This window comes from Sceloporus occidentalis, unplaced genomic scaffold (assembly GCF_023333645.1).
Source record: "Sceloporus occidentalis isolate IW3139 unplaced genomic scaffold, rSceOcc1.0.p SCAF_14, whole genome shotgun sequence".
In the NCBI taxonomy this organism is placed as follows: Eukaryota; Metazoa; Chordata; class Lepidosauria; order Squamata; family Phrynosomatidae; genus Sceloporus; species Sceloporus occidentalis.
The window spans coordinates 3,454,804-3,481,387 of NW_028316994.1; the positions used below are offsets into that span (position 1 = coordinate 3,454,804).

The 26,584-nt window shown below is 41.4% G+C and overlaps 3 protein-coding genes across 4 annotated transcripts; all 3 read right to left on the reverse strand.

Moving 5' to 3' along the window:
* Positions 1–356: 356 nt before the first annotated feature.
* Positions 357–5,819, reverse strand: LOC149303569 (sulfotransferase 1C2-like). Its single transcript, XM_089480302.1, has 7 exons — positions 5,648–5,819; positions 5,392–5,520; positions 4,562–4,659; positions 3,273–3,399; positions 2,236–2,330; positions 1,567–1,747; positions 357–655 (listed from the first exon to the last, which is right to left on the reverse strand). Exons 1-7 carry the CDS (start codon positions 5,817–5,819, stop codon positions 543–545), a joined length of 915 nt encoding a protein of 304 aa, XP_089336428.1. The 3' UTR covers positions 357–542.
* A 4,573-nt stretch (positions 5,820–10,392) lies between these two features.
* Positions 10,393–16,181, reverse strand: LOC149303570 (sulfotransferase 1C2-like). 2 transcript variants are annotated; one of them, XM_089480300.1, is made up of 8 exons: positions 16,131–16,181; positions 15,505–15,658; positions 13,834–13,956; positions 13,645–13,742; positions 12,703–12,829; positions 12,342–12,436; positions 11,266–11,446; positions 10,393–10,674 (listed from the first exon to the last, which is right to left on the reverse strand). In XM_089480300.1, the coding sequence occupies exons 1-8, from the start codon at positions 16,152–16,154 to the stop codon at positions 10,562–10,564; spliced, it is 915 nt and encodes a 304-aa protein (XP_089336426.1). In that variant the 5' UTR covers positions 16,155–16,181; the 3' UTR covers positions 10,393–10,561. The 2 variants fall into 2 exon arrangements, with proteins under 2 accessions (XP_089336426.1, XP_089336427.1); XM_089480301.1 differs by lacking the exon at positions 11,266–11,446 and having other exon boundaries at positions 10,540–10,674.
* Positions 16,182–18,259: 2,078 nt separating this feature from the next.
* On the reverse strand, positions 18,260–24,668 carry LOC149303571 (sulfotransferase 1C2-like). The gene is made up of 8 exons (XM_089481188.1): positions 24,610–24,668; positions 22,182–22,356; positions 21,938–22,066; positions 21,766–21,863; positions 21,143–21,269; positions 20,664–20,758; positions 20,058–20,238; positions 18,260–18,694 (listed from the first exon to the last, which is right to left on the reverse strand). Exons 2-8 carry the CDS (start codon positions 22,354–22,356, stop codon positions 18,582–18,584), a joined length of 918 nt encoding a protein of 305 aa, XP_089337314.1. The 5' UTR covers positions 24,610–24,668; the 3' UTR covers positions 18,260–18,581.
* Positions 24,669–26,584: the final 1,916 nt, after the last annotated feature.

The window sequence follows — 26,584 nt, forward strand, 5'->3', positions numbered from 1 at the left end:
CAACTGTAGTCTTGGGCTAAACTGTCCAGTTTGCAGCCACTGTATTTTCCTGTGGTTTCTTCCATCTTTTTTCCTACCAGACCCTAACATTTTTTTTAGAAAAAGGTTTTGTGGACTGCAATTCAGCTGCAGTCCACAAATGCTAATACTGAACTAAACTTGTTCATCTTTTACCACTCTGTCTTTTTATTGCTATGGTCTATGATGGCTACTACCCCGGAAAAAAATGGAGTGATAAACTGCCACTAAATGTAAAGATTACAGTGCATGTGTGCTAAGTTGTGATGGGTTCATCTTTGACCAGTTGATCACTGACTATGTCAAAACTGTACCATTAAAAAAAAAGGTCAGGCATCTTAGGAAAAAACAATAAAGGAGAATTGTGATTTAATGACTGTGTTGTGTGAAAGTCCCATAAAAAGTGAGTGAAAAAAGCATGGTAATTCCACACTGAACCCCTTGTGTGGAAGGAGCAGAGCAGGTGAAATCAATTACTTCAGACATGTTTTAGTAAAGTCTCTGGGAGGCACATTGAAATGTGTTTACAGGTGTGTGCGGAAGGTCAGTCCGCTGCCTTCAAGTTTCCGGGCACAGATGTCATCCAGCCATTCACTTTGAGCCACAGTAAAGTGTTCCTTCCAGTCTCCTACAGTGCCTTCAGGTAACAAAAACATCCAGAAATAAACTCTCAACAATTTTGTTTTCTTACTTCTTTGGTAATAAAACTCACAAAATTTCATTTTTAAAATTTCTTTTGGAACACTTTCCCATATCAGTTTATTTCTTGAAGGCCCTCTGCACATCTGCCAGAGAACCCCAGTTACTTTCCAAAGGATTTTCTGAAATGTTCTAGAACAAATATGCAATCCTTCTCAGGCGCTGTGCTACTCTGGTTTTTGTTGGGCCTCATTGTTGTCCACATATGATGGAGAATGTGACTTAGAACATACTCCTGCAGTTGTTTTACTTTCCTCAGAAAGCCTTGGTAAACTTATAGGTTTATTTTTGTAATGTAACTATTGTTTATCATTACATTGGAAGAAGAAAGACCACTATTTTTCATGTTTGGTTCCTTAAATTTACATAAGATCACTTGTAGTCTACCTTACAGCACAGACTGCAAACACTTATGGGAATTGTTGTTGTTGTTGTCTGCCTTCAACTACACTAAGGGTGAACCTATCATGGCGTTTTCTTGGCAAGATTTGTTCAGAGGAGGTTTGCTGTTGCCTTCCCCTGAGGCTGAGAGTGTGTGACTGGCCCATGGTCACCCAGTGGGTTTCATGGTTGAGCAGAAAAGTGAACCCTGGTCTCCAGGGTTGTAGTCCACTACAGATTAGTAAGCATAAATCATGTTTCTCTGCTTCTTGACATCCAGAAAGGGTCTATCACTCAAAGGGTGGGAAGGTTACATACTTGGATGTAACACCAGAATGCTGGCCTGGGCATTCTTCTTATCTGAAAAAATAGTATTTCCAGGGTCTATACCACATACTGGTCTCTTCTAGTGACTCTGATATTTGCATACATTTAATCTGAAACTAAAAACCGGCTGTTATTTCTTACCTTTTCTCATGAAGGGAGAGACAGTATGGTCCATAATTGAAGGAGACAAAGTGGTATAATTAACCCATGGATTCACTTTCATGTTTTCAAAGACTGTGTGCTGTACAATCTGATTTACCACCTGTTCTGAGAGCTCTAAACCCAGGAATTGGGCAATTTTGCAGATTTCTCGGACTGGATCCTACGGAGAGAAAGGGGAAGCAGAGAGAGAGAGAGGACTGTTGAACAGGGTTGTGTTTGTGCCTGAGAAGCTGCCCTAGAAAACATCACTAAACACTTTGCTTGATTTGACTGGAATATTGCTTTAGAGACTAACAGCATGAGAGATTATCTGGAGCAATTCTTTAAGGGATATTCTTATGTACAGTCGGCCCTTTTTATGCACGGATTCAAGCATCCACAGTTTGAAAATGTTCAAAAAAAGTATAAATTTCAAATATCAAACCTTGATTTTCCATTTTTAAAAAGGGACACCTTTTTGCTATGTCATTATATTTAATGGGACGAGCATCCACAGATTTTGTTATTCACAAAGGATCTTGGAACCAAACCCCAGCAGATAACAAGGGTCCACTGTAAATAAATGTTTTAATATGGAGGGTTTGGGACTCTCTCTCTCTCTCTCTCTCTCTCTCTCTGTGTGTGTGTGTGTGTGTGTTGGATGCTCACCTCCTTTATATCTTCATAAAAGAGATAGAGAATTGGGTGGTGATCCTTAGCCTCCCACCAACCACGAATATGGTCGAACCAACTGCCCCAGATCACTGTAAAAGAGAATCAGGTTATACATTCTGGTATTTCTGGGTTGGACAACAGTTCCATACGTTCAGCCTGGATGAAAACTAGGACACATGTGTCCAAACAAAGTCATAATGTGGTCAAATTGGCAAAAATTATTAATGAGCAAGAACACACAACCTAGGACAGGCTGCAACTGTTTGCTTTTGCCTGAGTCTACATTCTGTTCCCTGCTCTCCTTTATCCTGCTGGGTTAAGTCAAGGCAAACTATTTTTGCTTTGAACTTACTTTGCAGGAAGCAAGTTGAGAACAATGGAGTAAAGTGGGAGAAAGAAAAAGAAACTGGAATATTTCAAAGATAGCTGAAAAATGGAATGACAGGGGATTAATCAGGTATGTCCCTGATAAATCAAGATAGTTGGAGGGCATGAGATTAAAAGGATTAAGTCAGTCATTTAACCATTAGCTAACAAATAAGTCCAATGACCCTCTCCTATATAGAAACTATGGAGATTATCACACACAGACGGGATAGGGATGGGATTGCTCCTTCATCCTTATCCTGTCCATGACAGTGATTGAGCGCAAGGCATTTATAACATAGTGCTGATCCTGTCATTATCCTGTCAATGAAGTAACACTGCATTAATGCGAACTCCCGTTAATGCAAAACTTCAATGATGGGACAATGATGGGACAATGACAGGATCAACACAATGTCATATGAAAATCTTTTGTGTAATCATTGTCACTTGCGCTTTCCAGACGGGATAATGTCCGGATAAGCGTGACGTTTTCTAAAAGTCCTTCCCACGATCATGTGGGAGGATGGGACATAGACTGGACAATGATGTCCTGTCCCCCATGTGATAATCTCCTAGGTGTCCAGGCAGTTTTTTGTTTTGTTTTTAATGGATTACAAGGCTATCTTGAACATTACCATTGTTGTTGTCCACCTTCCACATACCTTTCCCGGCAGTGAAGATCTCCAGAAACTGGTTCCAGTTTCCAGGTTCTGGGAAATAAGAGTGCATGAGGTGGAAGTAGAAATAGGAGACTGCACAATCCTTGATGTTCCTGGCCACATAAATGATCTATGGGGGAAAAGCAAAATGAAAGGAAGACAGGAATTTCAGTTCCACTTCAGAGCCTGGAAAAGTAGCTTTTTGGAATTCAACTCCCTGCACAGCTACACTAGGAATGTGGAGAGTTGTTGTCCAAAACTGTAACTTTTTCAAGCTCTGAACAAGCTGTTCAATCTTCTCCTCTCCTTCTTTTTCAGCACTTTTTTGGGGGGCATTTATTAGAACACCACAGTGACCAATACAAAAAGTGAGGAGCTTAGGTTTTATCCTGGCTCCAGGGATCACTAATACCCCAATTAGATTTCTTACATGGATCAACATGAACATCCAGAAACCAGAGTATAATGTGGCAAGAGGCAAGATAGGGTACGTGTGAAATGGTGGGTTCCTGATGACTGGAAATGGATAAACCAGCCTTTTAGAATGAGATGAGACTAATAATATATTTTCTGCAGACTATTAGATGCATTTTGGATGTTTTTTTTTTTTTTAGATTCACATTTTCACACCTGTTAAAAACAGCATGATCTGGAAGCTTCCCCATCCTCCAAACGTCTTTCCATGTATGGTGTAATAGATTCCTCAAGCTGCTGTTCAGCTTTGGCAAGATCCATGTCATCTATTGCAAACCCAGCCATACTGCCATAAGCTACTGGGAGATCTCTCCTACCCAGAAAAGATTCCCATTGCCTACAGTACACTATGCACACCTTCAAATAGAGGACTGTTATCTAACAAACTTCAAAACAAAGGATTCTTCTATGTAGAATAGGATACATAGGGCCCTTACAGACAGGTCAAAATAAAGCTGCTTTGGGTCACTTTAGGGGTATGCCGTTTAAAGAGGCCAGAAGCTGCACCAAAGCTGTGCTCCAGTACTTAGAACTGGAGCGTGGCTTTGGTGCTTCTTCTGGCCTCTTCAGACACATGCATCATTTAAACAACATACCTCCAAAGTGACCTGAAGCAGCTTTATTTTGGCCTATCTGTACGGGCTCATAGTCACCTTACGTATCTTAAGAGCCTCTTTTTATATTGAAAAAAATCTCCTCACTAAAACTATTGGCGTAGATATCTGTTCCGCTCAGCTATGGATTCAGATATACGTTGGCACTCAGGTTAAGTTATTAGGCCCTCTCTTTGGCCATTTCCCACCTTCTCCTGTACTTACTTTGCAATTGTGTTGCCAGAAAGAAGGTGGTAGGAGCTGGACAGAAAGATGAGTTTTGATTGAGCGTGGAGAGGGCATTGCTTCCGCCAGTTCAAAGCCTGAAACATCAGAAGGAGACATTCAGCCTCACGCTGAGATGGTGAGTGCTTTTGCTGCTATCTTCAGGTCTTCATGTCAATTCTGACTTAGGGTGACCATATCATAAGGTTTAATTTATTCAGAGGATTTTTGCCATTACCCTCCTCTAAGAGTGTATGTGGGGGCCCCAACACCATTTTTTGTTAACCCTAGTGTCCCATAGGGTAAAACAAACAAAGAAACACGTTTTCTAATCCAAATTGCCCTCTAGAAAGTGTGGGAGACATTTTCATCACATCTGTAACTCCTCTGGACCATTTCAGGCACAGGAGTGGGTGTTTTTAAAACAGGAAATGACTTCCAGGTCACTCTCGGTTGTAAAAGTGAACCAAAAATGGCTCTAATCCACTTCACAGTGTAGTGAAAATGTTCCTCCAGAAGGCCTTTTTGGAAATTTGGGTTTATAAAAACTGATATTATTTATTTATTTGCATATGTTACCATTCAAGGTCTCCTATGGGGCTTATTTAGCCTACAGGCTCCAAACATTCACTATCCTTGCTCTGGATGGGGTGGAAAAAGCATGACTTGCCAAGATCACCAGTGGGCTTCCATGGCAGAATGGGGATTTGAAACCTCCCACAGTCTGAGTACAATACTTAGACTACTACAGCAGTCTGACTCTCTCATGATGAGAGAACCTTCAGATCTCTCTCACTCATTATATTTCTGATGTAGTACTTCCTTCTCACCAAAGGACCTTGGTCTTGGAGGACACATCTCTAACAAGGGAATCCGTGTGTAGATGGGGGCACGTGCACATTTTTGTGGGTCACCACCTTGCTGGATCATGTCCACTATTTCTTGCATCCAAGTGGTCCCTTGTAGAGAGAAGAGAGTGGAAAAAAATGAGATGATCCATAATTCAGCCACAGGCCCTCATATTCTGGGGTTCTATAGCACCTTATCCCATTACTGTTGCCACACTACCATACTTGCTCCCTTTACCTGATTTGGGATAAGTGCAAATGATAAGGTCATCTGGCCGGGCTTTAAAGCTCCAAATGGAATCCCAGTTCTCTGCAATTGTGTTGAAAAAAGGAACTCCTTCAACTTCCACCATCTTGAGTGTCATGTTTGACTTGAGATTGAGACTTTCCATTTCAGAGTCGAGGCTCATCAGCTAGCAGGGCAGGAAAAGTGAAAATGGGGGTAAACTGAGCCAATCATCTCCAGATCAACCATTTTCAATGTCTACATCCCACTTGTGCCCTCTCTTGCTACTCAATACCAATACCAGGACATGCCTTCATGCCATTTTTACTACCTTTTTAGACAATTAGTAATGGACTGCTTTTCTTCCTTAGTTTCTTGCTTGACCTAGGAAATAGATTAGGTATGTATATATGTATTTCTGCCTGCAAGTGTTATGCCTTCCAAGGTGCAGGTTCAACTTTTCTGCTTGTTTGGTGTCGTTGTGTGACTTTAAGTTGTTTCCAACTTATGGTGACCCTATGGAAACCATATCATGGGGCTTTCTTGGATTTCATTTGGATTTTCCATGCCATATCTCCAGCAGCAGCTGGTTGAAGCAGAGGCTCTACATAGCATACAAGCAAATAAACCACCCGGCAAGGAGCAATTGCTCACAAAATTTGTTTTCATGTGTTGAGCTGTTGTCATATGGTAGCTTTCTCTCCATGATGAATGAAGGCAGTACAATGCAGGGCAAGGCGCAATTTCCCAGGAAAGAGAGGCGATATTGAACCTCTTGTAATCCACAAAAAACTGCTACCAATGCTACCAACAATCCTGCAAGGATTTGAGTTACTTTTACTTCTTTAGGATAAGGATCGATCACAAATGATTTCTATAACTTTAAAACAGACATTGAAGATATTGAAATATTTTTTTAAATTCCATATTTTGTCTCAGTCATAAATCAGAACTGAGATTGTGGTTAAGAAATCAGAAGACTAGGATTTGGAAGAGCGGCTACAAAGGACTGATGCTATTGTACTATTTCCATATTATGAGAAGACATGACTCGCTAGAAAAGACAATAATGCTTGGTAGTAGAAGGCAGCAGGGAAAGAGGAAAACCGCATTGCAGGTGGATAGACTCAGTCAAGAAAGCCATTGCCCCGAGGTGCCCCAATAATATGGAGGTCTTTTGTCCATAGGGTCACCATAAGTCAAAATTGACTTGACAGCAATTAACAACAGCTTTTTTTAAAAAAAAATTGCAATAATATTTTCTCAAGTGTTGAGAAAGCTTAATGAGAAGAATCCTGGACTGACAAAGATCTTTGCTATTCTGGACTTAATCTATGAAAATTTAGTGCAGAGTATGTCTTGAACTGCACATAAAAAGTTGCAGTTTTCAAAAACTTTCTTTTAGAGAGAGCTAAATTGCTAAAATTATTCAGTGCTTCAAGATGAAAACTAGTGAAGTGATGTGCAGCACCTTGAGACCCCATTCAAGTCTAAAGAAGTTAGTGTATCTGCATATATATATATATATATATATATATATATATATGGTGTGGAATTTTGAGTGCCAAAAGAGCATCCATCCAGGAGGCAACAAACCTTCCTTCCATCTATTGTTCTTCCCTCCACAATACCCCTTACCTGACAGAGCTTTTCTTTTAGCATTAGGCTCTCTTCTAGAGTTTCATGCGGCGCAGGGGATGGGTGGGAAGACATTGATAAGTGGATAAATGCTGTTTAGAACTTCCATCCCCTTTTTATATACTTACCTTTGATTGCAGGACATCAAATGTACTGATCTATTGTTGAAAAGAAAGACCAGACTGAACCTGAAGAATGAAAGCCCAAAGTCCAAGGTTGGGTGGATGTCTGCTCCACCTTCTGATAGGTGCTCCTAAAGTTATGTTAGAGGCTGGCTACACATTATATTTATCTCCTTAGAAGGAGCCAAGTGGGCATGGCCTTTTGAGAATTGTGGCCCCTGACTGTGAAGAGAGGCAGATTTCACTGGAAAAAGTTTGTAGATGAACACAGGGTCCACAGGAGGCTCACCTCTGCCTTTTTTTTTTTTTTTTTTTTTGCCTAACACTTCAATCCTTTTCTAAGTCTTCACTGAAGTGTTGCCAATATATTTGCAAGCCAAAGTAATCATGCTTGAAATTTTCAAATGGATCTGTAAGGTACCATCCTGTTTAAAATGGGATAATCGTAGTGAGAGCCCATCCATTTTACACAGTGCACTATCTGGACAACTTATATCTGGAGGGCACTGCTGGGCTAGAAGACCACTCTGACAATGGCTAGAACTGGACCTGGTAGATTGGTAATTATACAGAATCCTTAGTAATTTTACTCATAAATCATAATTCCTGTACATCACTGAATGTAATGGCAACATTTGTGACATAAACAACTAGCAAAATGAAAACGATACCTTTAATTTACAATATCATATGCACAGCCTAAATGTATTTACACGTACAAAGTTTCACATGGTTAAAGTGAAAATTTGATAAGATGTGATGTTTATAAAGAAAATTATAAAATATTTTAAAATAAAAACCCTAAATTTATTTTTTTAAAAACAACTTATGCCCTTCTTTCTCCTCCCAATAGTCTTCCTCTACTCACATTGTCTCTTTTGATAAGCTCCAGTGTTTTAAAGGGATGTAGGCAAATGCCACAGCCCATTTCTGCCAAAGGCAGATGTTTGGGAAGCAGTGGTGTCACTCCCTGCGTAGGGTGTCATCTGGTGAGGTCCACACTCCTTGCACCCTGTAGTGACGCACCTGCCTCACCCTAGCCTAAATATTAGAAGCTGCAGTACAATTTCCTTTTTCAGTCTGATATGTAAGCAAGTTGTATGTATGGCATCCTTCTGGAATGCCTGAGGGAGTTAGGTATTGGAGGCACTGCACTCCAGTGGCTCCGTTCCTACCTCTCAGGTAGACTCCAGATGATGAAGCTGGGGGACAGCTGCTCTTCTAAAAGAGAGTTGACATCTGGCATCCTGCAGGGCACCATTCTGTCCCCCATGCTGTTCAACATTTACATGAAGCTGCTGGGCAAAATCATATGGAGACATGGGGTGCGGTGTTATCAGTATGTTGATGACACCCAAATCTGCTTCTCTATGTATATGACTGCTGCAGTAACTAAGGATGGCATCTCTCCTCTGGATGCTTGCCTTGCATCAGTAATGGGCTGGATGAAGGAAAACAAACTCAAATTGAATCCAGAGAAAAGAGAGGTACTCACGATAGGTACCCCAAGTCCGGGAATGGAGATTTGCCAACTAGTCCTGGAAGGGGTCACACTTCCCCTAAAGGATGAAGTTTGCAGTTTGGGAGTACTCCTAGATTCATCCCTACAGTTGTCATCTCAAATAGATGTGACGGCCAGGAGTGCCTGGTATCAGCTTCGGTTGATACACCAACTGCATCCCTACCTGGACCAAAAGGACCTTGAAACAGTGGTACATGCACTAGTAATCTCTCATTTAGATTTCTGTAATGCGCTCTACTTGGGGCTACCCTTGTACCAGGTTTGGAAGCTTCAATTGGTTCAAAATGTGGCAGTCAGATTAGTCACCAATACATCTAGGTTTGACCCTAACCCCTGTGCTAAAATCTCTTCACTGGCTGCTGATCAGCTTCCGGGCCCAGTACAAGGTGTTGGTTATCACCTTTAAAGCCCTACATGGCTCAGGCCTGAGTTACTTGTGGGAACATCTCTCCCTACATAATCCGTCCCGCACACTCAGAACATCTGGGAAGTACTTATTGGAATATCATAATACCAGATTAATGTCAACTTCCCATAGGGCATTCACTGCTGTGGCTCCTAAATTGTGGAATGACCTACTGGAAGACATCTGTCTTGTTACCATCTTAGATGCCTTTAAGAAGGCACTTAAGATGGATCTCTTCCGGCGGGCTTATCCACCCGATTTTATATAAGAGCTTATGACGAACTGCTCCACTCCTGACTAGGATTGTTTGATTATCCAAGGACTTTGTCATTTTATAGCACTAATAGGAATGTCTGTATTTCAGTATTAGTATTTTATTGATTACATTTTGTATTTGTATTGTATTATTTTACTGATGTAATCCTGCCTCAATCCATGGGAGAGACAGATAATAATAATAATAATAATAATAATAATAATAATAATAATACCACCACCATTCTTAGAAAAAAAATGCCTGGTTCAATTTTTCTTTGGCTCTTGATTGCTTTATCATTTAATTCTTAACTTCATTCCTCTCTTTTCATTCTTGTTCATTCTTTTTTTCCTTCTCTCTCCCCCTGAAGATTTATAACTTAACATGTTCTTCTTTTCCTTCTCTCTTTCTTGTTCTCTGTCTCCTCCTCTCCCTCCTCATTAAACCCAGAGGATTATCATGATCATCATTTTCCCTCTCCAGTTTGTTTTTTTATAATTCATATCAGAGCTTAGAGGCGCATCATCGGCTGGACTACAGCTCCCATGTTTTGTTAAAAGTAGTGCTTGCAAAAGTGTTTAAAAGAGCTTGAGAGAAAATATTTGTTTTCTATTTGATTCATAGAATGAAAACTAAATTTCTAATTAGATAATTAGTCCTTCTCTTTCTCTCATTTTTAAATACTGCACAGAGTTCTCGAAAAGGTAAAAAAAACAAGTGAAAAAAGGTTCATTTTTTATCACATCAAATAGAAAACAGTGTAAAAACACTTTATTTTATAAAATGGTATATATAAAAGGTGACATGATCCAACTAGACTAGAGAGAAAGTGAAAGGGATGCCACCCCACACAGACCACACACAAAATTCTTCTTGGTAACTCTTAGCATGGGATTTCTTGGCTTCGTTTATTAAGCACATGTTAGAATATCAATCCAAGCATGTTTCCCAGGAGGTCTTGATGCAAAGTACAGAAAGGTAGTTAAAACTGTGTGCGAAAAGTCAGGCCACTGCCTCCCAATAAATAGTCACAGATATTATCTAGCTGTTCGCTTTGAGCCACTGTGAAGTGCTCTTTCCAGTCTCCTGTGGTGCCTACAGGTAGGAAAACAAGACAAACAACAACCTGATAATCTGGCTGGTTTACCATTTGAGTTTCCCCCCTGCTATTATAGCCAAGTCATTCTCAGATCAGACCTGCCATTCTTTCTATGACCTTTGGAATCTCCAAACCACGTGAAGGTTGTTATTCAATCATCCCTTATTTATTTAAGGGATTTATATTCTGACTTTCTCCCAAAAATGGGATTCAAGGCTACATACAACAATTTAAAAGGATATAACTAAAACATGGATTACAAAAGTCAAAAAATAATTAAATAATATTAATACTAAAACGTAAGTTTAAAACAGCATAGTTAAAACCAGTAGAAACCATTCAAGCATTAAGGCAACAGAGTACATTACACAAGTACAAATCATCCAACAGAAGCCTGCCTAAATAAAAAGGTCTTCAGCTGTCAGTGAAAAGAGACCAGGGATGGGGCCAACCTGACCTCCTGTGGAAGGGAGTTCTACAGTCTGGGAAATTGGTGCCATTACTCTATATGTAAATGCACCTTGCTTATATTTACACACACACATCCTCCCAGCAAATCCCATAAGAGCCAGAACACTGATGCTCACCTTTTCTCATGAAGGGTGACACGGTATGGTCCATTGCATAGCGTGGCTTGGCAGTATAATTTGTCAGTGGGTTCTTTTTCATGTTCTCAAACTTTGTGTGCTGCACAATCTGGTTCAGAATTGATTCTGTGAGCTCTAGACCCAGGAACTGGGCTACTTTTTGGATTTCCCGGGCTGGGTTCTGGGAAGAGAAAGACAAGATTGAGGAATGTGGGTTGCTGGTAGAGAACCTTCAGTAGTTATAACTGGGAGATTTTGCAGCATGTCCTTGTCTGACTCATCCCTGCTCCCAGATTAAATTTTTTCCCAGCCCAGGCTCCTGGGCTCCCCGATTTCCCTTATTCCTCTCCTGGCCCCATCCCCTGATGGTGAGGATTACTGAGGGTTTTGGGATTTAGTTTAGGATAGTATAATTATACATTGTTATAGTCCCATTTTAATACATTTAAGTGTTTAATATTTTTTAAAGGGGGGAAGGGAGTATAAATATTTATGTATATTTTATTCTGTAAATTTTTATGTTGTTCACCGCCCAGATTGGCTTTGCCACCGGGCAGTATAGAAATAAATATTATTATTATTATTATTATTATTATTATTATTATTATTATTATTTCATAACACCAGAGAGGTTGCTTGGAAAATATCTAGCAACAAAGGAGTTTATCACACATGGGGAAAATCAGGGGGTTAAACAGGCATTATCCAGCGATAGTTGTGCGATCGCAGTGAAGATTTTCACACGCATCATGATTAAAGATTATTTATCCCGGGAATAACCAGGGAATAACCAGCAATAAATCATTCACAGGATTTCCCCATGAATGCTTTGTTGCTAGTTATTCCCTGGTTATTCCTGGGATAAGTCATCTTTAATTGCAGTGGTGTGTGAAAATCTTTACTGTAACTGCGAGACTATCGCTGGATAATGCCTGTTTAAACCCCTGATTTTTCCCCGTGTGATAAAGTCCAAAGATCTTTCTCTGAATCTGCTAGGTGTTTCAGATCAAATTTTAAAGGAATTTTCCAAGGTGGTGATCCTATTTGGGGATTAGGTTTCAAAGACTGTTGCTTACCTCTTTCATGTCTTCATAAAAGACATAGAGAATTGGGTGGCGGCCCTTGGCATCCCACCAACCACGAACATGGTCAAACCAGGAACCCCAGGCAACTATAAAAAGGAGAAAAATGAGCCATCATGTCTTGATTCATCAACCCCAACAACCCCAAAATATAGCCTTTATCTGTAAGGGATGGTAAGGAAAATAGAGATATGCTTTGGAGAGATAATGTGTAGCCCTATCTTCTCAGGATTCTGCAAACTCCCACCATCTGATATAGAGTGCCATATTCTTCTCCCATTATCAAGTAACTGAGCAGCAGTAGGATCATGGAGGGCAGGGAACAGTTGTCTCATCTGTTACACTCTCCACTTACTCTTCCCTGCAAGGAAATCCTCCAGAAATTGGTTCCAGCTTGTTGGCTCTGGCAAACTATGGTTCATGCGGTGGAAGTGGAAATAGGAAACTGCAGTGTCTTTGCCATTCCTGGCCACATAAATCATCTGCAGAGAAGAGCAGAGCCAAGAGAGAAACCTGGAGTCATAGCTCCAAGCTCTTCTCTCCCCACCAATCCACCAGTTTGTACTCTCCTTGGCAGTTCTTAATTCCTTCTCCACCATCTGCAAATTCACCATTAAACTTGTCTATAATTTCTGAGCAGGGCAGCCCAGATCTTAATTTGAATGCACAGGCAATCTGCTAATGCTCAGAAGAACTAACTCATTTCTTATTTCACAGATACCACACATTTATTTATATTTATATTTATATTTATATTTTTATCTCGCCTTTCTCCCAAAGTGGGACTCATTGCAAACAAACTGCAAAGCCAAGCCAGAAACTAACACATTGGCTTATCGCATACATGTTAATTCAGCTTACCTCTATTTGGTTTAAAATTTAATTCAGGCAGCATCCTGATTTTACCAGATGGTTTTTACTGCTGAATTTGCCACCTGAATACAGCCTGGGTCCATCTCCACTTCCAGAACTGCTCCAGCAGCTATTTTCTTAACTTGGAAAACTCCTGGATCCGTATAGAGCCGGGAAGAGTGGCTCTGGAAACAGGGATGGACCCAGGCTGTATTCGGGCGGCAAATTTGATGGTAAAAACCGTCTGGTAACATCAGGATGCCGCCCAAATTCAGCTGAATTAACATGAATGCAATAAGCCTCACAATCTATGCTAGCTCAGAGACATCCTTTTAAAAATCTATTTCTTTAAATGGTCCAGGCCTAAGCCAGGAAACTGAAAGAATAATCAGTCTTAGATTTACCCATGCCCTCCCATTGGTCTTATAACCCCCCTTGTTCTTACCTTGCAATTCTGTTCCCAGAAGGAAGGTGGTAGAAGTTGGACTGGGAGGTGAGTTTTGATGATATGTGGGGAAGGCATCACCTCCAACTCTTCCAAGCCTGAAACACCAGAAGGGATGTTCAGACTACTACCACTTCCCACATCCACAGCCTGCCCCATAATTTCTCTGAAGCAGTCTGCACTACTCACCTGTGGGAGAAAACTGGAATTTTTCTAGGAAGGGTATCCGATGAAAAATGGGGACTTGAGCACATTTTTCTGGGTCTCCTCCATGCTGGAGTATGTCCACAATTTCCTGCATCCAGGTAGTCCCTGATGATGACAAGGTTGAAGAAGAACATGAATCATTAACCCATAATTCTAACACAGTGACTTTCTCTCTTCCAAGCTTTGTAAAGCCCACTAGAGCTTTAAGACCTTCTGGAGAGGCCCTTCTCTCTGTCCCATCACCTTCTCAGGATCGTTTGGTGGGAACAAGGGAGAAGCCCCTCTCAGTGGCTGCTCCCAATCTTTGGAAGTCTCTCCCTAGGAAGACCAGGATAGCTCCCACTTTGTTCTCCTGTTAATAACTGAAAACATTCCTACGCCACCAGGTTTTTGGAAACAGAATGAGGCAGGCTTATAATGATGTGTTGTGCTTTTTTTGTTTTGTTTTATGATCAGTATAATTTTGATGAACAACAGATACAAACAAACCATACACCAAATAAAGAAGTAAACAAAAACAAAAATATTTACCATCCAAAACAGCATGAAAGTCCTATAAGTCAAACATAACCAATATATCCTACACTTACAATCTCACCATGATTAAAATTATTATAATAAAATCATAATGATTATACTAACTGTTATCAAACTGAAGAATTGTTGGAGAGATGTCGGAGAGATGGAGAAAAAGAAAGATGGGTATGAAGGGGGAAAAGGATGTATGAAAAAGAGGGAATGATGAGATGTATAGTAGAGGGTAAAAGGAAGGAAAGGAAAGGAAAGAGGGAGTAAAAGAAGGATGAAGTATGGAAATAGAACATACGTATAGAGGGCATTTTTCTCAGTCTGTATAAGTTGGTTGGATGAATGTGAAGTAATTTTTCTAAATTTTAATGTTTTTAATGTTTACTATTTTAACCTGATTTCATTCTATATTGAAGCTTTCATCAAAATTTTAAATAGTTTTAATCTATATAGTTTTAATCCATATATATATATGGAGAGAGAGAGAGAGAGAGAGAGAGAGAGAGAGAGAGAGGTGTAGTGGTTTGAGCACTGGACCACAACCCTGGAGTCCAGGGTTTGAATCCCCACTGGCGCATGGAAAGCCAGTGGTGACCTTGCTTGGACAAATCACACACTCTCAGCCACAGAGAAAGGCAAAGGCAAACCCTCTCTGAACAAATTGTGCCAAGAAAACTCCAGGGAAGATTCACCTTAGAGTCACCATAAATTGAAAACAACTTGAAGGTACACAGCAACAACAGCAACAATTGTTTTAGATATGGTGTTAGCTGGCTTGAGTCCCATTGTTGAGAGGAAGGATATAAATGAACATACAGTGGGTCAATGATAAGTGCTAGGTTTTGGTTCCAGGACCCTCCATGGATGCCAAAATCCATGGATGCTCAAGTCCCATTAAATACAAAGACTTGCTTTTACAAATTTATATATTTAAAAATATATTTTCAAGCTGTAGATGGTTAAAACCATGGATAAGGCATCAGTGGCTGTGGAGGGCCGATGATGATGATGATGATGATGATGATGATGATGATGATGATGATGTAACTCCATCACCCACCACCACTTCTTACTCCTTACTGCCAAGTCAGTGTCCCCTGTTTCTTGTCTTTAGTCTATATTTACCTGCTTTGGGATAGGTACAAATGAGAAGGTCATCAGGTTTGGCTTGGAAGGACCTCAGAGAATCCCAGTTCTTTTCAATGTTATCGACCATAGTAACTCCTTTAATCTCCACCAGTGTTGGGCGCTTGAATGAACTGAGACTGACTTCTGTCACCTAGTACAGCAGGATAAAGGGTAATATGAGTGGATTGTATCCTTGAGCAACCGTTTTGTTAGCTGCCTTGAGTCCCTATACTGGGAGAAAGGTGGGATAATAATAATAATAATAATAATAATAATAATAATAATAATAATTGTTATTATTACCACTGCCTACTTCCCCACTTCCCCCATCTGGGAGGAAAACACTTAGTGACATTAGACCCATCTCCATTTTAAGAGCCAGCATGGCATAGTGGTTTGAGTATTGGACCAGGACAGGGTTTGAATCCCATTGTGGCCACTGGGTAACCTTGGGCAAGTCATGTTCTCTCCGCTTCAGAGGAAGACAAAGGCAACCCCCCTCTGAACAAATTATGCCAAGAAAAGCCAGCAACATGTTCGCCTTAGGGTCATCATAAATCTGAAATGTCCTGAAGGCGCATGACAACAACAACTGTCCCTTTTGAATATAAGCTTGTACTCACTTTTGATGGTCTGTCACCAGACATATTGCTCTACTGTTGGAAGGAAATCAGCCAAAAGTAAAGAGAAATCAAAATCCAAGGCTGGGAGGATGGGTATCTGTCCCAAGCTCCTAATAGGTACTCCTTAATTCATGTAAAAGCCTGGCTACACATCAAATTTTCCCCTGAGAAGGATCCAGATGGACTCTCCCTGTTGAAAGTTCTGACTTGTTAGCACTGAAGAGGAATAGACAATGCTGAAAAGGGACTGCAGGCAAATACAGAGAAGTGGGAATCCTCCAGGGACTTAATCTCTGTTCACAATGGGCTGGTCTTTGCTTATGTTAGATTGTAGGAGTGCATTATCTCTAGAGGAGGTGGCAGAGAGAAACAGGGCCAATAGCAAACAGGGATATATGAATATCAGCAGGAGAACTTTGACTTGGTAACAATTTTCGTCAGCTATCTTTGCTTGTCTTTCTGGGGGAGCATTCAGAATTTGTACAAATCAAAGCCTGGATTATGTGTGGCTGCTTTCGACACCATGCGTGTAACACTGAGGAGGCAGCTCTTACCCAAGGCTGCATCCGCACTGCAGAAATAATCCCACTTGATACCAGTTTAACAGCCATGGCTCAATGCCATGAAATTCTGGGAATTGTAGTTTATTGTGGAACCAGAGCTCTCTTGACATAGAAGGCTAAATGTCTCACAAAATTACAATTTCCAGAATTCCATAGCACTGAACCATGGCAATTAAAGTGGTGTCAAACCAGATTATTTCTGCAGCGTGGATGCAGCCCAAGTTGCTGGAAAGCTGAAGAGAGAGGTGGCCTTTTCCAACAGCCACTTGACATCCAACCAGAGAACATTAACACAAACACAATCCAGGGGAAATCCAGCTAGTTCTTATTAGGCCAGATCCACTTTCTCCCATCCAGTGCACTCCAGATACAGTGGGTTAGAACTCCTCCCCATTACAAGTTAGTATGATGCTGGGGAAGGCTAGATTAAGAATCCCAAACATAATCAATCAATGGGAATAGTGTAGCCCATGGATTGCATATGGTCCCCCAACTCCCTTTTTGCTACAGCAAGTCTTCTCTGAGCTCCTCAAAGCTCCCAGACCCTAAATTCTTTAAACTGAACACAAAGAATCACCCATCAAGTGGCCCTAAATGCTGCGTGGAACAGCATTATGACCTCAACTTTCCCAAACTTGCTGTAAATATTAACAGTGTTCAAAGAACAGACTAAAAAACCAACAACCTAGAAAAGCAAATTGACAGTGAGGAATCAGACTTCGATGGATTTGAATAAGACATTTATGTGTAGTTTTTTTGTAGGTTTTTCGGGCTATGTTCGAGAAGAGTTTCTTCCTGACGTTTCACCAGCATCTGTGGCTGTCATCTTCAGAGAATGCTTGGCTGGAAAGGAGTTGGGTATATATACTGTGTGACCTGGAAATGCAGGAGTGATTTGCATGTGTATGCCCAACTCCTTTCCAGCCAAGCATTCTCTGAAGATGCCAACCACAGATGCTGGCGAAACATCAGGAAGAAACTCTTCTCGAACATGGCCACATAGCCTGAAAAACCCACAAAAAACTATGGATGCCAGCCATGAAAGCCTTAGACTTCACATGTATGTGTGTTCGTCAGCTTTTCTGGGTTAAAACCAGGGGAAATTTTTACAGTAAAGTTAAAGGCTGTAACCACTGCGAACATAATCACCATTTTCTTTGCTTTGCAATTTCATCCTTTTTGACACGTGTGCATGTTTTTAGCCCTGCCTGCGTCTGGTCCCCTCTCCCACACATTGCCCAGCCATCATTTACCGTAGTTTCTTCCTCATTCATCCTTCAGGGTGAGCACAGTTTCACCTGCCAGAATTTTATAAGTTCTTTAGCAAAATTTTCCTTTGCACCCTCCATTACGTCCTTTGTTACATCCTTCTCAGTTTTACCCTTGACATAGCTATGGGTCATATCAAAATCCATAATTTTGACCCAAAACCTGTCCTTGACTTATACACAAGGGACACTTATAGTTGAGTGTATATACAATTCTATGGTACATACAGGATTGCAACATCTGTATGCAAACTGAATGCTTGGAATTAATACAAAATATTTTATATGGTGAGAAAAATATTTATTAAAGAAATTACATATCTGACAGATAAAAGAGGACAGGGTCTACTGGCTATGGATAGATGAGGACCTGACAAAGACTGCTGAGGAAAGATGGGATAAATCCAAGGTAGACATGAGCATCTTACTCTGTAAACAAGAAAGAAATAGACTTGACAAGAGGAAAGCTTTAGGGAATTCAGTCCAATGTTTGTGCAACTGTATTGATGTAGACTTTCACCATGATGGTAAACCTGTAATATCTGGGTGAATTCATCCATTCCGCTCAATTGGTTGATTTTATGTGTGTTGTCAGGAAGGTGAGAGGCCCAGAGGTGTGCTTATAGCTGTGTGCGAAAGGTCAGGCTGCTGCCTTTGAGTTTCTGGGCACAGAGGTTATCCAGCCGTTCACTTTGAGCCACGGTGAAGTGATCTTTCCAGTCTCCAACAATGCCTGCAGGAAAAAAATCAGGGTGGGGGGAATCTCAAAAATCTAGGAGAATACAGGTTGAGTTTCCCTCATCTGGAATTCCAAACTTGAAATACTTCAAAATTCAAAATTGTCCGCACACGTGGCTGAGATAGTGAGACATTTGCTTTCTGATGGTTCAGGGTACATGAACCTTTGAACAGAAAACAACATTTCCTGCACATTTTCTGTGGAGAAAATAATTCTTCAACACCAAAATGTTAATTCCTGCACATGAAATACTAATTTCTATGTGGAAAATGTTGTACAGTGCTCCTGTGCCATATGCGGGCACACTGTAAGCCTTTTCAAGCTTATGCTGAAGCTGCGAATCAATAAAACATATGTGCACGCACCCATGGCACGCACTCAATTGATAACAATGGGGCCCGAGCATACACAGAATTCCCCTTACGCGGGGGATCTGGAATGGATCCCATGCGTAAGGGAAGAGCCCACTGTATTCTATGCAAAAAAACATTTCAACCATGTGCAAATTTTATGCAGAAAAATCCCCAATTACAGTATTTTATGCTCTGATACAATATTTTACTTAAATAAATATTACTTCATGCAGAGGAAATGCTGATTTCTGTCAAAACCACCATGTGTGAATTTTGCTCAGAATAAGTCCCAAACTGCAAAGATTCTCAAGGATTCAAACTGCTCAAATTCTGTGCAGAAATGGGATTTAAAATCCAGGAACCCCCCCCCCCCCCCACACACACAAAAGAGGCTTGTTTTTCAGATACATTGGGGTTAATGAATATTAACATGACATTAATCCGGAAGGAAGGTCAACAAAATACATTGCTTTTTACTTTGGGGGGTTTTGGAAAGTAAAAAGAAGCGTGTTTTGTTGACTTTCCATCTGGGTTAATGTCGCGTTAATGCTCATTAACCCCAATGCATTTGAAAACAACCTGCTTTTGCAGGTTTTTTCCCAGTTTAAATCCCGTTTTTGCATGGGATCCCACCCGTGTGATAAACATCAGTTGTCTCTAGAATCCCTTACTGAGCATGTGTGAATATCAAAACAGAGGAGGGAAAAAGGGTAAAACAGATAAGCCTGGCTCACCAGCTACAAGTAGCGTGAAAATAGAAATCATAAGAAAAGTGAAGGCTGGTGAAATTAAAACAACAACAACAACATATTTTAAAACTTCTGTTTAAAACATATTTTAAAACAACGCTCCCTGGATGATTATGGGCCAGTTGTTGTCCTCTCTCTAGCTCTCTCATTCTCTCTGTCAGCCTAGCCTACTTTGCAGGGCTGTTGTGCAAATAAAATGGAAAGACATAGAGCCAAATATACTGAATGGTGTGGAATTAAGACTCCTAATCCTACCTTTTCTCATGAAGGGGGACACAGTTTGATCAAAGATGAAGGAAGGCAAGGTGCGGTGATTAGCCATTGGGTTTGTTTTCATGCTCTCAAACTTTGTGTGCTGCACAATTCGGTTCAGAACTGGTTCGGAGAGATCTGTTCCCAGGAAGTGAGCTACCTTCTGGATTTCCTTGGCTGGATCCTAGAAAGAGAATGAGAGAGAGAGAGAGAGAGAGAGAGAGAGAGAGAGAGAGAGAGAAAGTAGCTCAGGGCATGTCTGCACTAAGCATATACACTATACTCATGCCAGTCCTAGTTCGATATGCCCAGATGATGTATGGCCCCCATCCACAGGAAAACCTGTTTTAAGCTGTTTATCCAGTTTAAAAGAACCCACAGTTTACTCAGGAATTTCCATGAAACTTTGGAGTGCCACTAGTTATCTTGGAAGTCTGGACAGCTGCATTGGGTCTGATTTGGTGTGATCCAGTTGTCCAAACAACAAACACGGTAGGAGAGACAGCACATCAGAACCATTAGGGATATTGATCCCAGCAACAATAAGAGCTAGTGGTAGGATTAACAAGCCAACAATCTGAGAACTGTAAATAGATGTGAGCGACTTACCTCTTTCATATCTTCATAAAAGAGGTATAGAATTGGATGACGGTCCTTGGCCTCCCACCAACCCCAAACATGGTCAAACCAGGAACCCCACATAACTGCAGAGAAAAGGACAAGAAGCAGAGAGCAACAGTGGCTTTCCTATTCATCTTACACATTCCTCTGTTCTTTATTGTATATCCTGTAATTGCCCAGAAATGGAAGAAAATCCCTTCAGGTTTTTCAGACTCACATAGCTTCCCTCTTCTTCAGTGGATTGTGACAATCCCTTTCCAGAGCTTATTGGGGGGGGGGGGGGGGGAGTTACCCTTTCAGACTACGACACCCAGAATCCCTAGCTGACATGGTCACCATGGCATTGGTATACACTTCTAGGCATTACTCCCCTCAAAGACCTGAGGAACAAACTCAATCTAACTTTCTCTCTTGGGTTACAGGATATACAGTCTCTCGTCTCCTACTGTACATCTTCCTTCACTCACCCTTTCCTGCAATGAAAGTCTCCAGAAACTCATCCCATCTTCCAGGGTCAGGAATCATGTTATCCATGCGGTGGAAGTGGAAATAGGAGACAGCATTGTCTTTGGCATTCCTGGCCACATAAATGATCTGAAATCAGAAAAAGGCACTGAGAAAAGATACAGGAATCCAGATGTCCCAACTATGGATTTCTCACTCTTCACCATTCTTCTGTTTTATTTCACATGCAATTATACTAACCTGGGATTTGTAGTTTGGTGAGTCAATAGAACTCTCTGGCAGAGAATTCTATATACCTCCTAAAACTAGAAATCCCCAGATTTTATAGGCTGGAGCCATGGCAGGTAAAGTGGTGTCAAAGTGCTATAATTTTGTAGTGTGAAAGAGGCTTACTCTTCCAGATTCTTTCCTGCATTTTCTCTCCATTGCTTCATTCCATTTTAGCTACATTTATTTGTTTCTTTGTTTGTGCATTTCAGCTCCCAATTGTAATATCTTTAAGATCAGTCTTGTTGCATATTCAAATGTTCCTGCCTTAAGACAGGAAACTGAAAGAGGACCCACATCAGAATCTACACTCATAATAAGTTGATCCTCCCATGAGCCTCATCTCAGTTTTTCTTACCTTGCAATTCTGTTCCCAGAAAGAAGGTGGCAGGAGATGAACTGGGAGATGTGTTTTGAGTGTGCGTGGAGAGGGCATTGCCTCTGCTTCTTCAACACCTATGACACCAGACAGAAATGTTCAGATTCCAACATACATACATCATTACCCTGAAAGAGTGATTCCTTCTCACCTGTAGGGACGGGTTTTGGAAAGCATAGCTCTATGAAGGGCATACGTTGGTAGATGGGGGCCCGAGCACATTTCTCTGGGTCTCCCCCATTCTGGATCATATCCACTATTTCCTGCATCCAGGTAGTCCCTGTCGTGGAGAGGAAAAAGAGGTTTGAAGAGCATGTAATTCATCCAGTGATCTTTAGTCGCACCCTTTCTTACCAACACCTCTTCCTCATCTTTTTACCTGTGACCACATTTACCTGATTTTGGGTAAGTGCAAATAAGAAGATCATCAGGACGAGCTTTGAAGTTATGTATCACCTCCCACTGCTCCACAGTATCTTTGAATAAATAGATTCCCTCAATATCCGTGAGCTTTGAGAACTTGACTGAGTCAGGGTCCAAACTTTCCATTCCTGATTGGAGATCCATCATCTGGTGGGGCAGAAAAAACATTAATAAGTGAGAATTGTTCCATTTCCTATCTTTAAATCACTATTACTCTCATACCCTCATCCCTCTGCTGCTGCCTTCTGGCACTGGAGTTAAAAAACATGTCCACCTACCAACTCTTTGCTCGTCACTCTGATGGTCTGATGTCTTTTTTTGGTCTGGCTAGTTCCCTATCAGTTGTTCTCTATCTATCTTACATACACCCAAACTTCCCAAAGTTTGTTCAAGGGTGTATTCAAGAGAGAAAAAGGGGTGTGATCTCTTGATGGGTAGTTTTCAAATAGTTTTCAAGACTCCAATAGTATCTTTTGGCAGAACCAACCTTTCCCTGAGTTCACTGCATGTGAGTCCTAATAGAGTTAATCACATGTGGGGGTGAACATGTATGTCTGTTAGGTGATATCCTACAATAGGGGACCCAGTTCTGTTAATTACCTAAACCAGGTTCCTAAAGTTAGGAACGAGGGAGGAAAGAGGAGGGGAGGAGGGGGACTTTGTTCCCAGGGGCGGCACATGTGCACGTGCGCCACCATTGGGAACAACTTCCAGGTTTGCCATGCATGTATGCTCAAATCCGTGCATGGCAAATCTGCTTATAAGGAGGGCCGACTGTACTTCAAAAGAAACTTACAGACTATGCTTCAGGGAGACTAGGTGGAAACCCAGGATACACCCACAGACGCTGGGACAAAAAGTGAGAGCTAGTGGATTGAAGAGGCTGAAGCAACTGTCCATACTGCTGCAGAAGTAGCTGAATTGATATTGGTGGAGCAGTTTATGGTAGCTGTAGCAGAAGCAGCCAGGAACTGGGTTCGGTGTCATCAACTAAAATTATTGGAAGAAGCTGTTGTGCTTATGGAAGCCTATGCAGCTGCTGAAGACACAGGATCTTGGCAATGGAAAAGTACCCCTGAACTTTGGGCTCAGAGGTACATGCGACCATCCCCTGGACCTGGGGTATGGGAAGAGAAAGCTAAAGAAACTGCTTTGGAGTGAGAAACAGCTTCTAACGGACCTCCATGAATACTGAAGATAACAGGCCTTCAGGTGTAAAAGGAATACCCTCTCTAGTCCCTCCATACAGATCCAGAAATGGAGGTAGGAAAGAGGTTCAATGCAGGCCCATCACATATGAACTAACAGTGTCTAAGCGGTTTACAACTGTAAGCTAAATGCCCCCAACTCAGGCTTGCCTCCTTCCGAGGTCACTAAAATGAGTACCCAGTTTGTTGGGGGCATTTAGCTTACAGTTGTAAACCGCTTAGACACTGTTAGTTCAGTGTGAAGTGGTATATAAATAAAGCTATTTGGGGTTTTTTTGTTTGTAAAGGGCATCATAGCCACGGTGGCGTGGCTGTATGATGCCCTTTCAAGCGCTACATGGTCTAGATGCAGTCCCAGGGCTGCGCCATGCCATGCACTGTCCAGAAGGGTGCGTAGTGTCATGACGTAATGGGGTGGAGTCACGGCATACAGCTTACGGACACTGCACTGTGGCTCTGCCTACAGGCTGGCACAAAGTGTCAGTCTGTATAGCCCCTCACTGTGCAGCAAACAGGTCCATCTAAGAGGTGGACCTGTTGTGTAGACACCTGTTGCATCAACCTCTGCTGTTATTCTAGGAACCAGGCAAACAAATTCTCGGGGCCCATGTCAAAGCCCTCGGCCCCTGGTCCTGTCCCCAGCATCTTCACCACTGCTGGCCCCCTGCCCCCTGAGGATGGGGTCAGGCCTGTCTGCCCTTGAGTATCCATCCAGTTGGAGTGAAGAGCCAAGGCCTATTCAAGGAATGCCAAAAGATCATTTCACAAATTCCCAAAAGAACATACAAGGTTTAAGTCACCTATTCCAGTTTCCCTCCACCCACAGGTTTATCTGAGGAGGCTCCCTGCCTCTCTGGTTCAGGCATCTCCTCCCTAGGTTCCTTATTTCCTATAGGGTCCTAAGGGTTTTTCCATAGTTTCCCATTCATGCTTTCCTTTACAACAGAAACCTCTTCTCTTAGACACCCTCTCTAGAATCCCTGGGTAGAACGAGGGAGACCTCCTTCCCATAGGATTATCTTTCCCTAAAACTGGCTGCAATACCAATCTCATTAGAGCCCCAGCTACTGCTGTCCAGGTTCTGTGAGGCTGAGAGGTTAATCTCTCCCTCAATCCCAGCCCCCTCCTGACACATCTCCTCCCCATGTCTCAAATCCTTCAACCCGACTGCCTTTCCCTGAGAAGAATTCACCTTCAAGTCTCTTTCTTTCCCAGTTATTTGCTACTCCTGAAGTCAGCGGCCTTTCCTCCTTGTCTTCCTCAGTGTCTTCTCTCCCTCCCACACATATGTAGCCTCCTTTTATCCTCCCCTCTCTGCTCCCTGATGACTACGTCTCTTCTCTCTTCCCTGTTGCAAAGCTCCTTCCGTCTTGGCTTTTATGAATCTTAACTTCATACCCCTCCAGGGCATTCTGTTCAGCTCTCCAGCAGGGACATAGCTAGGATTTTAGGAAGGGGGTGTGTGTCCAGACTAAGTGCCACCATTATAATGGGGCTTGGGTGTGGTGGCGCAGCAGCACACACCATTCATTTTTCTAACGGAAGGGGGGGATCCGGACCCCAAGAACCACCCCCCTTGGCTACGTCCCGGTCTCCAATTCTCCAACAAACTCTCTGTCCCTGCGAGGAAGAGGCTTTTTTCCTCTGCTCCCTTCAAGCCTCCTGGTATGTCTATTGTTTCAGGAGTAGGGGAAAAACAAGGCTTGGAGGGATTCACTCCTCCAGAAACCTGTGAGCTATCCCTGTAGAGCTACCGTCTCACACACACGAAGGAGATTGGGAGTTTATCCCGTGAATATCCAGGGAAAATCATGTAATTGCGCGTAATGATTTCACACAGTGTCACTCAAAATCTGCCATTAAAGTTGTCACACAGAAGCTTTAATGGACATCTTTTTACTTTTGGGATTTTAGCGACAGTGCATTTTTGATATCACTTTATTTGCGCAATTGCGTGTGATAATCATTTGTGCAATTGCTCACCATTTCTGCTTCATTTACGGGATGCTTCAAATGCGCCTTAATGTCTCTTTAATGCCAAAATCAGACCCAGCATGATAAACTGCAGAGTTTGATGTGTAATTCTTCTACATTTTCTCAATGTTTCTTCTTCCTTTTTCAACCTTTCTGTTAAAAAAAAACAGCTGTCAAGGGCACAATGCCTTTTGATGGGAAGAAGTAGGAGCAATTTGATGTGGAAGCACCCTGCAATCAAATCTATTACAATGTACAGAGCATTCCGAAGCATGTATAGTCAGAAGATAGTCCCGCAGTCACTAGCAGATCTTAATCCACAAGGAAGTAGGTTCAAGATTATGACCTGAGTGCATGTTCTTCAATTGGGGTAGACAGATCATAGCTCATTATCTGCTCCTAGATCTCTGTAGTAAAATATATATATATATATATATATATATATATATATATATATATCTCACATCTTCCTTTTTTGCCTCTTGATGTCTACCTGTTAGTTTTCATTTTGTACTGGGATAACATGGTGCTTAAGACACATCCATCATCTCTTATTTATTCAACTGGCATAAGGATGTTATAATTCCTCACTTATTCATGAGAGAACAATTTCATCACAGATGGGAAAGTACCTTTTAAGTACCTTTTAGATAATGGCAAAATATTTTGGCTTATGTGACTCCTAGGTGACCAACTGTGCTCACCTCAGCTATGGCCAGTTTTTCCTATAAAATAGAGTGTCATTTCTTTGCCTAATGTAGCAAATTTATGAACAGCCTCCATTTTTCTCTATGCAGAGGCTATACCCTTCAGTCTTGCTTTCCTATGAGACCAGAGCTACACTTTTGGTATTTATTTAGATCTAGGCAGGTAGTTTCTTTGTTTTGGGTCTGCTATATAATTTTGTAACTGGTGCACTGTTCTCTGATCTCTGTTCTTTGTTTTACTCCATATTTGTTTTATTCTTAAAGTTACTTATACTATTTCACTATTGAAATAATCTGCTTCCATATCATTTGGATTATGTGTCTAGATTATTAAGGTTGGCCTAACTCTGAATCCAGCCCTTTTCTGCTCAGTTATTGCTAATGAAATCTCTTTTACATTGGGCTTTATAAATTTTGGGGAACCCCAGAGGTTTTGTCACTTGTCAAGAAAACTCAAAGACATCTTTTAAAGTCTGGGTTTTCCCT

Excerpts from the sequence above, each read along its gene's own strand:
- LOC149303569 (XM_089480302.1), bottom strand. The coding sequence starts at position 5,819 with ATGAGCCTCGACTCTGAAATGGAAAGTCTCAATCTCAAGTCAAACATG. Across the intron at positions 4,660-5,391 it reads TCCAAGACCAAGGTCCTTTG|GCTTTGAACTGGCGGAAGCA; the intron begins GTGAGAAGGAAG and ends CTGATGTTTCAG. Across the intron at positions 2,331-3,272 it reads GATCTTCACTGCCGGGAAAG|TGATCTGGGGCAGTTGGTTC; the intron begins GTATGTGGAAGG and ends TCTCTTTTACAG.
- LOC149303570 (XM_089480300.1), bottom strand. The coding sequence starts at position 16,154 with ATGTCTGGTGACAGACCATCAAAA. Across the intron at positions 15,659-16,130 it reads CTGGTGACAGACCATCAAAA|GTGACAGAAGTCAGTCTCAG; the intron begins GTGAGTACAAGC and ends CTGCTGTACTAG. Across the intron at positions 12,830-13,644 it reads TCTGGGAACAGAATTGCAAG|ATGATTTATGTGGCCAGGAA; the intron begins GTAAGAACAAGG and ends TCTTCTCTGCAG.
- LOC149303571 (XM_089481188.1), bottom strand. The coding sequence starts at position 22,356 with ATGATGGATCTCCAATCAGGAATGGAAAGTTTGGACCCTGACTCAGTC. Across the intron at positions 22,067-22,181 it reads TTGCACTTACCCAAAATCAG|GGACTACCTGGATGCAGGAA; the intron begins GTAAATGTGGTC and ends TCTCCACGACAG. Across the intron at positions 20,239-20,663 it reads TTTATGAAGATATGAAAGAG|GATCCAGCCAAGGAAATCCA; the intron begins GTAAGTCGCTCA and ends TTCTCTTTCTAG.